Source organism: Chiloscyllium plagiosum, chromosome 32, assembly GCF_004010195.1.
Source record: "Chiloscyllium plagiosum isolate BGI_BamShark_2017 chromosome 32, ASM401019v2, whole genome shotgun sequence".
Classification (NCBI taxonomy): domain Eukaryota; kingdom Metazoa; phylum Chordata; class Chondrichthyes; order Orectolobiformes; family Hemiscylliidae; genus Chiloscyllium; species Chiloscyllium plagiosum.
Window position 1 is genome coordinate 44,600,072 of NC_057741.1, and position 12,234 is coordinate 44,612,305.

The window sequence follows — 12,234 nt, forward strand, 5'->3', positions numbered from 1 at the left end:
TTGGTGGGGTGGTAGGTGAGGGCCAGTGGGGTTCTGTCCTGGTGGGGTTTGGAGGGGCGGGGCTCAAGGGCGGAGGAGCGGGAAGTGGAAGAGATGCGGTGGAGGGCATCGTCGACTACGTCTGGCGGGAAATTGCGGTCCTTGAAGAAGGAGGTCATCTGGGTTGTTCGATTTTGGAACTGGTCCTCCTGGGAGCAGATGCGGCGGAGACGAAGGAATTGGGAATATGGGATGGCGTTTTTACAGGGGGCAGGATGGGAGGAGGTGTAGTCTAGGTAGCTGTGGGAGTCGGTCGGTTTATAGTAAATGGCCGTGTCGATTTGGTCACCCAAGATAGAAATGGAAGAGTTTATGGAGTTGAGGCTAATGCATTAGTATGGACAGAGGATTGGCTAACAGTCAGAAGACGGTATAAATTGGACTTTGTCAATTCGGCAGGCTGTGACGAATGGAGTGCTGTAAGAATCGGATTTTGTCGGGGGAGGTCCACAATTTATATTAATGACTTAGATGAACAGTCAGGGTAATACAGTTAAATTTGCTGATGATATTAAGTGAGGTGAAAAGATAAGCTTTTGGATGGGCAGATAGGCTGCAGAGGGATAAAGGCAGGTTAAGGGATTGACAGTTTAAGTGAGTGGCCATCAAAATGGTAGATGGAGTTTAACATGGGGAAGCATGCAGTTATTTTACTTTAGTTTCAAGAACAGAAATGCAACTTTTGTACAGGTATGAAGCTTGTATATGTTCATGTGTAGAGATTTGGATTTGTATATATAAGCAATGTGGAAAGTTAGCATGCAGGTACAGTTAGCAATTAAGAAGGCAAATTGCATTTTGATCTTTATTGCAAGGGGGTCTTAGTACAGGAATAAAGAAGTCTTCCTACAATTGCGCAGGGTTTTGGTGAGATGACATCTGGAATACCATATCCAGGTTTTATCCCCATATTGGAGGAAAGATAAACTTACATTAGAGGCGGTATAGTAAGGGCTCATTAAATTGGTTCTTTTAATTAGGAGGTTGCCCAATAATGTGGGGCAGAATAAACTAGGTCCATATTGTCTTGCGTTTAGAAGAATGAGAGGCGATCTAATTGAAAGACTGAAGATGCTGAAGGAGCTTGGTAGGGTAGGCACTGAGCAACTGTTTCTGCCGGTTTGGGAATCTAAAACTTGGGAGCAGTCTCAGGATAAGAGCCAATTGTTTAGGACTGAAAAGAAGAGAAGTTACCTCATACAATTGGATATGAATTCTCAAAATTCTCTATCCAAGAGGTTTGTGGTTGCTCCATAGTTACGAGGGATATATTTTGGTCTCTTGGGAAGAGGGACACAGGAAGCAACTTGTAAAGTGCATGTGAAATTCAGTATCAGTCATGCTTGTATTGAATGGTAAAGTAGTATCGAAGGGTTACGTGTTCTACTCCAGCTCTTATTTCTTGTAAACAGATCCTGATGGCCAATCAGTCCTATTCTTGTGCACCACTGATTTTGCCATGACCCCAAACTTAAAAATTGTTGCTCTCTTAACATTTTTGTATGTGTTTGACCCACGTAATTTACTCCAGCCTGATATCCCATCTTCTGTCGCTTAGTCCTGGCACTCTGTTTGCTAATATGGCCCTTAATTAGTTACAGAACTTGCAACCAGCTCTCTTCTGGCCTCTGGAGCTCTCTGTAGTCTATACTGCTCTCTCGTTTATTTTAAAAGGCTGATCAAAGCCTCTGGTATAATTTAATGCTGTGTTGTCAGTAGATCACTTTAGGTAGGTGGTGGTTGGTGTGGGGAGCCAGAGAGGGAGGGTGGGGGGGAGAGAGAGAGAGCACGAACGAGAGAGTGAGAGCGAGAGCGAGAGAGAGAGAGCGAGCGAGGGGGGGAGAGAGAGAGTGAGAATGTGAGCGGGAGAGAGAGAGGGAGAGAGAGCGAGAAAGCGTGCGTGCGCGAGAGAAAGACAGAGAGATAAGCATTAAATTCTACTCCTGGTCTTTTCAACTTTCCTTCTAGTTCTCTAAAATCTTTTATTATTGAGCTTTACTCTCATACTAGGATGCTGCATAATATTTACAGAATACTTTTAAAGTGAGCCATTTGTCCAACTTGAGTTTGAGGTGTGAATGTTAAACAGAATCGGTGATAATCGAGACAGATGTATCACGAGCTCAATTTACCTCTATGGCATAATTCTGGAAGATACTGGTGCTGCTTGGATATTGAGAAGATCCTACATCAGATTTGTCTGGTAAAGGAAAGTTGGAATTTGTTGATTGAGCACTGCCTGAATACAAAACAGAGGGATTAGAAAAAGCATTTATTGGATTTACTGACAAGCTTGTCTGTCACTTCAATCCAGCCTATTGACGCAAATAATGCGATTCCCAACAAACATACCCGTAGCAGATTTTAGATTGTTTTAGTTTCATTCTGTTAATTATTATTCACTGGGTCAAACCAGTTTTACAATTGAAATTATTGTGGCTTTATGCAACAAGGAGAGAATCCAAAACAATGAGACATCATGAAGTTTTACAAAGCTAGCATCACAACAGTCAAAATTTTACATTATCAATCATTCAGATTGTGCAACTGATTTGCAACAAGTCCTGGACTTCACATACCGACTTGTAATGGCTGCCTAGGTATCCCTTCAAGGTTTCCAGAGCTCTCCATACTAGCCTGCTGCCATCCTTTGGTCTCGTCTGCAGGCGTACTACAGGCTGGAGATGCAGCTACTCTGTCTGAGTCATCATATATCTCCTCATCTAAAGAAGATGCATCAGGATCCACTACTCCAGTTGAAGAGATACTATTTCTCTCTGAATAATGCCCCTAAAAATTTAAGTTAAAACATTAAACAAACAATCAATTTGCACTTTTGGGCTTACAATAAGTCATCAATGCATTTGGTGAAAGGTCTGTATTTGTTGGATTGTAGCACAATCTAAATAAATGAAAGAAATGGATTTAAAATGATCCATCATATGACAAACCCTTCCTGAGATGCTGTGGTCCGAGTCTATGACCCATCCCCAATTTTCCTTGAATGAGAAACCATTTTGGCCAGAGTGCAATTAAGAGTGAACCACATTGCAGTGGGTATGGAGTCACATATAGACCAGATGTAAGGTAAGGACAGCAGATTTCCTTCCCTAAAGGAGGAGCTTCAGAACCAGATGTATTTTTATGATAATTGATGGTAATTTCACTGCAATATTACTGAGACTAGCTTTATATTCCAGGTTTTTAAATTAATGAACTGAAATTCATTGATGTAACACAAATCCCGCCAGCTGCTACCAATTCGCCCCTTGTCTTTCCTCTTACATGCAAAATCCCACTGCATACCTGACAGAATTTTACAGTGTTAAAGGTGGTTATTTGGTTCATCCTTCCTGTGCTGGCTCTTTGTTAGAATTGACTGATTTAATCTTGAATCCCAGCCTTTTCTCAACACTCCTACATTTGTTCATGGAACTATCCCCAAACCAAAACCACCTGATGAAAAAGCTAGTGCTTCCAAATAAACCTGTTGGACTACAACCTGATGTTGTGTGATTTTTAACCAAATCAAAATAGAGGAAAATAAAAGCAAAATACTACAGATATGGAAAATCTGAAATAAAAGCAAAGAACCAGAGAAACTCAACTAATATGTCAGCAAGGGTGGAGTGAGAAACAGAGTTGATGTTATGACTCTTCTTCAGAATGAGGAAATCATGTTGACTCCAAAAATGTCGATGCACAGGTGCTGCCAGATCTGCTGACCTTATCCAGTATTTTTGGTTTTACTTCAATGGGAGGAAAGGCTTTTTCACTGAAGTGGTTAGATTTGGAATGTACTGTCCATGTGCATAGAAGAGGCAGATTCAATCAATGTGTTCAAAAGTGAATAGTATTACTGTATGAAAATGAAAGATGTGCAGGGATACCAAAAAAAGGGTGAGGGAGTGTCATTGTGTGAACTCCTCCTTCAGACCACCTGTGATGGGCCAAATGGCTACTTCCTGTACTGTAACCATTTTGTAATTCTATGTTGCATTTAAAATATTCAGCCTCATTTTTAAGCTCCTACCTTGTCATTCTCTTTGATGGGTACAGCATATGTTGCCAATTTGGTGTACCATTTGCTGGCCTTTTCTGCCACTCCCTTCCCAGCAGAGAACATGCTATGTTTTAGCACATCAAAGGTGGGTGGTAGCAATGAATCCAGTTTAGAAGGAGGTGGAGACATAAGAGTCAAATCTCCACTTGTCTCTCGAACTTCCACTCTCCTGTTGCTACTTGCAGAGTATGACGGTGAGGACCAGAGTCTGTCTCTTTGCTTGACAGCAAACTCGCCCTTTCCATGTGGTTGAAATGTTCTGGATCGACAGAGTCCTTTTACTCTGGGTGAGCCTGCTGGGAGGCTAGACCTCCTGGATCCCTTAATTGCGGGTAAGCCTTTGATATGAGATGACGTTTTGTTTTCGTCATCTGTTTTTGAGAAATCCATGCTAGGTGTTCGACTAGTTAAAGGACTACTCATGGAGTCCATGTACATTTCTATTTCTTCAGCCAGGTTTCGGCGAGCTGAAATAGTAGAGGGATATTTATTGTAGTCTTCATCCTCTTCCTCCTCCTCTTTCTCTTGACTGGTTTCTGCAAGCAGAAGAGAAAGTGGGTCATAGCCTCTTTGAACCCCTCTTCTTTCTGCTGGTTTGATCGCTGCACCTGCACTCATACTTCTTTGCAATTGCTTGGACTGCAGCCCTTGCCTCAGTTTTTGGTTAGATTGCCCACCAGACTTTTCAGCATCAGATTCACTGTCTAGATCTTCCAAGTCAAAAATGGCAGGAGAATCTGTTTTATCTTCCTCTACATTGGCCAACGTTTCATCCAGATCATATGGTGTATCTTCATCACTCAGCTCCTTTTCTGGATTCAGAGTGACTGGTTTTTGCAAATGTCTGGGTTTGCAGATCTCGAGTGTGTTTGGTCTTAAGGCCATTTGTAAAGCTGTCGAAAGTATTTTAGCATCAGCACCCAACTTTTCCGCAATTCCCCTGGGATCACTGTCCATGCTTCTTCTGTGCATCATAAGTCCTGCAAAAGTATCACCACTAAGATTGCGGTTTCTGCCTCCCCACACCATTTGTTCCTTCAAGCCAGGTTCAACAGCGCTCTTGTGTCTCTTGCGCAAACTGCTGCCATGACCTAGTCTAGGATCAGGATATGCACCATTGTCGAAGGCTGCAGTAAACAGCAAACCTGCCATATTTTCTGTAATCAGACATCAGATTTTTTCAATCAGTCGAAAGCTTTATACAATTACAGTAATGTACTTTATTCTATTTCCAATTTGAATTAAACAGATGCACATACAATGAGCCTTTTTAAAAAATTGCTTTCACTCTTTATGTCGTTGTTGGCTGAAAGGATATAAACAATTTTTTTCCTAAACTTCTGGTTATACAATAGAATCAAAGGTGCTTCTTTATTTTTGAACCTGACTTTTCAAGATGTATCCCTGATATCACAGGAAATGCATGCTATGAGTCACAAACCAGTCTGCACTGATACTACACTCAATTTTGAAAATGAACTGCCTGTTCAGATCAGGCCTATTAATAATACTTAGCGCATTGAAACTTATAGTTTATCAGACACATGAGGCAAGATCTTAGCCCATTATTTAGAAATCCTACTAATAGAAAATAATATTATTGCTCATCTCTAATTGCCCAGTTACGAGTCAACCGCATTGCTGTCGGTCGGGAGTCACATGGAGGCCAGACCAGGTAAGGTCTCCTGAAGGACGTTAGTGAACCAGATGGGTTCTTGGACAGTCAGGAAGGTTATCTAAGAATACAAATAGATCTTGATCAATTGGGTCAATGGGCTAAGGAGTGGTAGATGGAGTTTAATTTAGATAAACGTGAGGCACTGCATTCTGGTAAAACAAACAAGAACAGGACTTACACAATTAATGGTGTGCCCTGGGTAGTTGGTAGAACAGAGAGACATAGGGATGCAAGTACAGTTACAACGTTTAAAAGACATTTGGATAAGTTCACGAATAGGAAAGGTTTTGAGGATATGGGGCAAGTGCAGGTAGGTTGGATGAGTTTAGTTTGGAAACGTGGTACGAGTGGACTGAAGGGTCTGTTTCCACGCTGTATGACTCTATGACAATGGAGTTACGGTAATCTTTGGATTCTTAATTCCAGATATTTTACTGAATTCAAATCCATCATTTACTGTAACAGAATTTGAATTTGGGCCCCCAGAACATTACCAGGGTGTCTGGATTAACAGCCCAGTGATAATACCACTAGGCTATCACCTCTCCATGTTGTGCTGACTCATATCGTGCCTCAGTTCTTTCATGCTCTTTGGAGAATACAGGCAGGCAAGATGCTTTTTCTGCCATGTCTGAAGTGTACAGTACCTGATTCCAAAGATGAATTAAATGGTTTTGGATTGTTTTACCACCCAGCCAAACCAGCCTGAGGGTGTTCCAAAGAAAAATCACTACAAAAAGTTAAATTAGATGGAGATTGTTCCCTTAATGTCCTTTATAATCTCCATAAACACAAATCACCAGAGTAATTCTTTAATTTAAAACACTTTTTACACACAATGAAATCTTTCATCTATTGGTGCACAGTAGTATCTAACTGTTGAAGAATTTAAAACATTACAAGTATAGGAAAGATAATTCTTCAATTTAACTCCTAGTCATGAAACATGCTTTAAAATTACAAACCACTGTTTTCCACATTGGTCTTGTTTGGACTGGTGGCTTCAAAGCTGCAGTTCATCTTTACGATGCTGGTCACAGATGTTAAGTCATTTCTGCTTCCTTGAAAATCCAACTGGGACAGACAATCTCCACTGCCCTTTGCACTTTCATTCTCAGACACTGTAAGCAATGTAAGAAATGTGTGATTCAAATTGTTGCACTGCATTGATAAATGTATCTTTTTAGGCTAATTTTCTTCCCTTGTTTTCTTCCTCTTGAGATATTAATCCTTTCTGAGAGCCTGTGGCAATACAGATTGTTTACCACATACTTTTTAGGCAAACATTCTGCATTCAGTCCATCTTAGTTGGCCATTTACCAATTTGGAAATCAACCATGTTTGTAAATGCCTGCTTCCAACAGGTGTTAAGTGGATAGTGATCCAGACCTTTTGTTTTCCTTCTCTATCCCAGGGGAATGAAAGCCAACTGAAGTGACCTTACTGTCACCAGGCTTTAAATCAGCAACAGTAGCACAGCCCAGGGAACCTTATGGCCTGCAAGATCCAGTTATACTTCATCTTTTACCAAACAAGGCTTCATCAACCAAATGACCATGATTACACCTTAACAAAAAACAGGTTATTTGTGGTGAGCAGATATACTTAAATCAACTGATAGTTAAATCAAAACAGATTATCAAGATCAAACGATAATTTGGAGCAGTCTGAATGTTGTAATCTAACTTTGAAGTTTAAGTTCTCAAACTCTCAATTTACAATTTTGAGGTTTATAGTGTCAAATAAACTAAATTTGACTATTGCCTCGGATCATTCTCAGGAAAGCTGGAACAATCTGAATACTTTAATCAAGCTAATGATTTTCTATTTGACTGTCCTCTGCAAAGTCCCTGGATGCTAAGCTACTCAGAAATACAAACTAAACTAGGTTTTGTCTGGGCAGTTATCTCTGATGCAGCCAGAAGCTTTCTCTTCTCATTCTCATTCTTACACGCTTCAAGGAATCATTTCGGTATTGCTTTCCTTACATTTCTGTGCACCTTTCAAATGTTCATAAAGTTCAGATATTTCAATCACATTTCTGCATGAACTTCACAGAATTACATTAGTAAGTACCCATATGCCTACACAATATGTAGACTAGAAACAGCTTTCATGCTGTTTTCTTTCAGACTGTTACACACAACAATTCTCTTTACATATATGTAGAAACTACAAGTAGAGGGGGGGAAATGTACATGAACTGGAGTCACTCTCTTTTTTCCCATCCTTATCCTTTGGTTGCCCCACTGCAGACTGCTCAGATCCATGCGCTGAAGACATGTCTCCTCGTCTAACCTCTTCTTTTGATAAGGAGTTATATCCAAGATCTGACTGCCCACCTTAGGAAAAACAAATACATGGCAGTTAGGGACTGATAACAGCTTCTTTAAAATATATACTTTTTAAACAGCGAACAAGTTTTGTTTTGTAACTGAAAGGTATACCGCTTCATTCTCCAAAATGTTATGTTTACTAACTGCATCTTTTGTCTGAGGCAAGTATGGGATTGTCCAGTTACTGAATATTATGCTATGATACATGTTTGAAGGAAGACGTTTTTGGTTTTCTTCCCACCTGAATGAAATGGTTGGTAGAAGGTGACAGGTAGGTGAAGAACAGTAAACTCAGTCAATATTTGAATGTGAAGAAACCTGAATGTGGAATGTCCAGCTGCTACAGTATTTGGAAATGAGGTGTGTGATGTGAGAGTTCTGGTTGCTAGGTCCATGTACCTTCCAAATTCAGCACTAAGCTGAAAGAAAATATTGACAGAACTTCTTTCTGGGTGGGTGATCATTTTACATTATTTAGGTCTACAATAAGCAGGAATTCAACTTGAATCCATATCACTTTCAGTCAGAGTAATCAAATATCGTGGATAGAACTGTGGACTGGCTCTTTAAGAGATGCACTGACATTTGTGTATTTTACATTAAATGATCATTTTGAATAAAAACTACTATAGTTGCAATATTGAGTTATGCCTGATGAGCAATGTAAGCAATGTCTTGTTTAAATATAACCAATGCTTGGCAGTTAATGGTCAACCATCATTAACTGCAGCGCTCTGAAAGCTAGAACTTCCAAATAAACCTGTTAGACTATAACCTGGAGTTGTGAGATTTTTAACATCATTAACTGATGCATTCTTCATGACAATAGAGTTCAATCACCAACCAGCTGACACTCACTTCTCCTATGGATAACATACTGCTACCCTTCACAGTGGGATTCTTGCAAATGTCTTGATGAGTGCAAGATGAAAAGCTTTGACAAATTTTCTCTTTTCTCAGCTATACTCTACTAAGAGATTGTACATGATCCTGGATTGTCATCAGCTTGACTTTGAGCAATTTACCTACACTCCTCCACATGAATAATTCTTATGGCAAACTACCATCTCATGTCAAAATGCAAAATACATCGTAATTTCTGATATTCATTTCCTTTATTTCTCTCTGTTGCACAATGTTGATCAATGGCTTGAGGAATTTGCTTTCATGTAATGCCTCAAACAAGCCACTAGGAGACACCATGTCAGCACCGGACTCCTGACTGTATTGGAGAGGCTGGATCTGCTTCCAGATCTCTCAGTTGAACTTTCAGATACTTGCCATGACAAGCCAGACACAAATTACATCCAACCTCCTCTATTTGCCAAAAAAGCCCGATGAAGGAAAATTATTTAAAATATCCAGAACTAGATGGCATAGATTTAGGGTGAGAGGGGAAAGATATAAAAGGGACCAAAGGGGCAACTTTTTCAGGCAGAGGATGGTGGATGTATAGAATGAGCTGCCAGAGGAAGTGGTGGAGGCTGGTACAATTGCAACATTTAAAAGACATCTGAGTATATGAATAGGAAGGGTTTAGAGGTATATGGGCCAAGTGTAACTAGGGAGAGAATAGGGCTCCTCAAAGATCAGCAAGGCAGCCTTTGTGTGGAGCTGCAGAAAATGGGGAAGATACTAAATGAGTATTTTGCATCAGTGTTTACCATGGAAAAGGATATGGAAGCTATAGGCTGTAGGGAAATAGGTGGTGACATCTTGCAAAATGTCCATATTACAGAGGAGGAAGTGCTGGATGTCTTGAAATGCATAAAAGTGGATAAATCCCTAGGACCTGATCAGGTGTACCCTAGAACTCTGTGGGAAGCTAGAAAAGTGATTGCTGGGCCTCTTGCTGAGATATTTGTATCATCGATAGCCACAGATGAGGTGCCGGAAGACTGGAGGTTGGCTAACGTGGTGCCACTATTTAAGAAGGGTGGTAAGGACAAGCCAGAGAACTATAGACCAATGAGCCTGACGTTGGTGGTGGGCAAGTTGTTGGAGGGAATCCTGAGGGATAGGATGTACATGCATTTGGAAAGCAAGGGCTGATTAGGGATATTCAACATGGCTTAGTGAGTGGGAAATCATGTCTCAAAAACTTGATTAGTTTTTTGAGGAAGTAACAAAGAGGACTGATGAGAGCAGAGTGGTAGGTGTGATCTATATGGACTTCAGTAAGGCGTTTGACAAGGTTCCCCATGGGAGACTGATTAGCAAGGTTAGATCTCATGGAATACAGGGAGATCATTCGGGAGGCTGAGGGGGTAATTGAGAGGAGTTACCGGGAGTTGGTCACTCCTAAGGCTCAGGACAAGGATAGATGGGTTACAGTTAGGGGGAGGAAAGGGGACAGACAGACAGTGCAGAAATCCCCTGTGGACATTCCCCTCAGCAATAAGTATACCATTTTGGATACTGCTGGGGGAGATGACCTACCAGAGGAAAGCCATAGCAGTCAGTTCTCTGGCACTGAGCTTGACACTCTGGCAAAGAAGGGAAGGGGCAGAACAGAAAAGTACTTGTGGGAGGGAACTCGATAGGAGATTTTGTGGTCAGGATCGGGATTCCCAGAAGGTATGTTGCCTCCCTGGTGCCAGGGTCCGGGACGTCTCCGATCGGGTGTATAAGGTTCTAAAAGGGGAGGGCGAACAGCCAGAAATCGTGTTACATATTGGCACTAATGATATAGCCAGAAAAAGGATCGAAGATATAAAAAGTGATTTCAGGGAGTTAGGATGGAAGCTGCAAAGCAGGACGAACAGAGTAGTGTTCTCTAGTTTACTACCGGTGCCACGAGATAGCGAGGCGAGGAACAGGGAGAGGGCGCAGCTTAATACTCAATAAGATCATGATTAATCTGACCATATATATCAGCAAGGTGGAATGTGGCACCTGTACAAGAAGGACGGGTTGCATCTGAACTGGAAGGGGACCAATGTCCTGGGTGGAAGGTTTGCTCGAGTAGTAAACTAGTATGGCAGGGGGGTGGGAACCTGAGCTGTATACCGGAGGTGAGAGTTGATGCAGATGAAGCAATAGCAAGAGGTAGACCAGCTAGTGGGAAGGATTTTCCTGGGAAGAAACCAAGGGATCTGTTAAAGTGTGTTTGCTTTAACGCAAGGCGTATCAGGAATAAAAGTGATGAACTTAGAGCATGGATCAGTACCTGGTGCTATGATGTTGTGGCAGGAACAGGATACTGATTAAGGATGATCAGCCATGATCATATTGAATGGTGGTGCAGGCTCGAAGGGCAGAATGGCCTACTCTTGCACCTATTGTCTATTGTCTATTATTAGGGGTTCACTACAGGCCCCCCAATAGCAGAAGGGAGATGGAAGAAAGCATAGGTCGGCAGATTTTGGAAAAGTGTGGACGTAGTAGGGTTGTTGTAATGGGTGACTTTAACTTTCCCAATATTGATTGGAACCTCCTTAGAGCAGAAGATATGAATGGAGCTGTTTTTGCAAGGTGTGTTCAGGAGGGTTTCCTAACTCAGTACGTTGACAAGCCGATGAGGGGAGAGGCCATTCTAGACTTGGTGCTCGGAAACGAGCTGGGGCAGATATCAGATCTTGTGGTGGGAGAGCATTTTGGTGATAGTGACCACAACTGCCTCACATTCTACATAGCTATGGAGAAGGAGAGGATTAGGCAAAATGGGAGGATATTTAATTTGGGAAGAGGAAACTATGATGCGATTAGACATGAGTTCGGAAGCATGGATTGGGAGCAATTGTTCCATGGTAAAGGCACTATAGACATGTGGAGACTGTTTAAGGAACAGTTGTTGCAAGTGATGAATAAATATGTCCCTCTGAGACAGGCAAGAAGTGGTAAGATAAAGGAACCTTGGATGACGAGAGCTGTGGAGCTTCTTGTCAAAAGGAAAAAGGTAGCTTACTAAGGTGGAGGAAGCTAGGGCCAAGCTCAGCTCTAGAGGATTACAGGCAGACGAGGAAGGAGCTCAAAAATGGTCTGAGGAGAACCAGGAGGGGGCACGAGAAAGGCTTGGCAGAACAGATTAGGGAGAACACAAAGGCATTTTACACTTATGTGAGGAATAAGAGAATGGTCAAAGAAAGAGTAGGGCCGATCAGGAATAGCATAGGGAA

The 12,234-nt window shown here is 41.5% G+C and overlaps 1 protein-coding gene across 10 annotated transcripts in view; it reads right to left on the reverse strand.

Annotated features, from left to right (window-relative positions):
• Positions 1 to 12,234, reverse strand: part of dennd4a (DENN/MADD domain containing 4A) — a 150,318-nt gene that overhangs the window by 17,455 nt on the left and 120,629 nt on the right. For 9 of the 10 annotated variants that reach the window (XM_043674608.1, XM_043674611.1, XM_043674610.1 and 6 more), the window contains 5 exons: positions 7,979 to 8,122; positions 6,746 to 6,901; positions 4,073 to 5,259; positions 2,619 to 2,829; positions 2,172 to 2,278 (listed from right to left, as the gene is read on the reverse strand). In XM_043674608.1, the coding sequence (XP_043530543.1) occupies positions 2,172 to 2,278; positions 2,619 to 2,829; positions 4,073 to 5,259; positions 6,746 to 6,901; positions 7,979 to 8,122 (1,805 nt within the window). The remainder of the gene's footprint in view (positions 1 to 2,171; positions 2,279 to 2,618; positions 2,830 to 4,072; positions 5,260 to 6,745; positions 6,902 to 7,978; positions 8,123 to 12,234) is intronic. The other variant, XM_043674612.1, reaches the window with a different exon arrangement.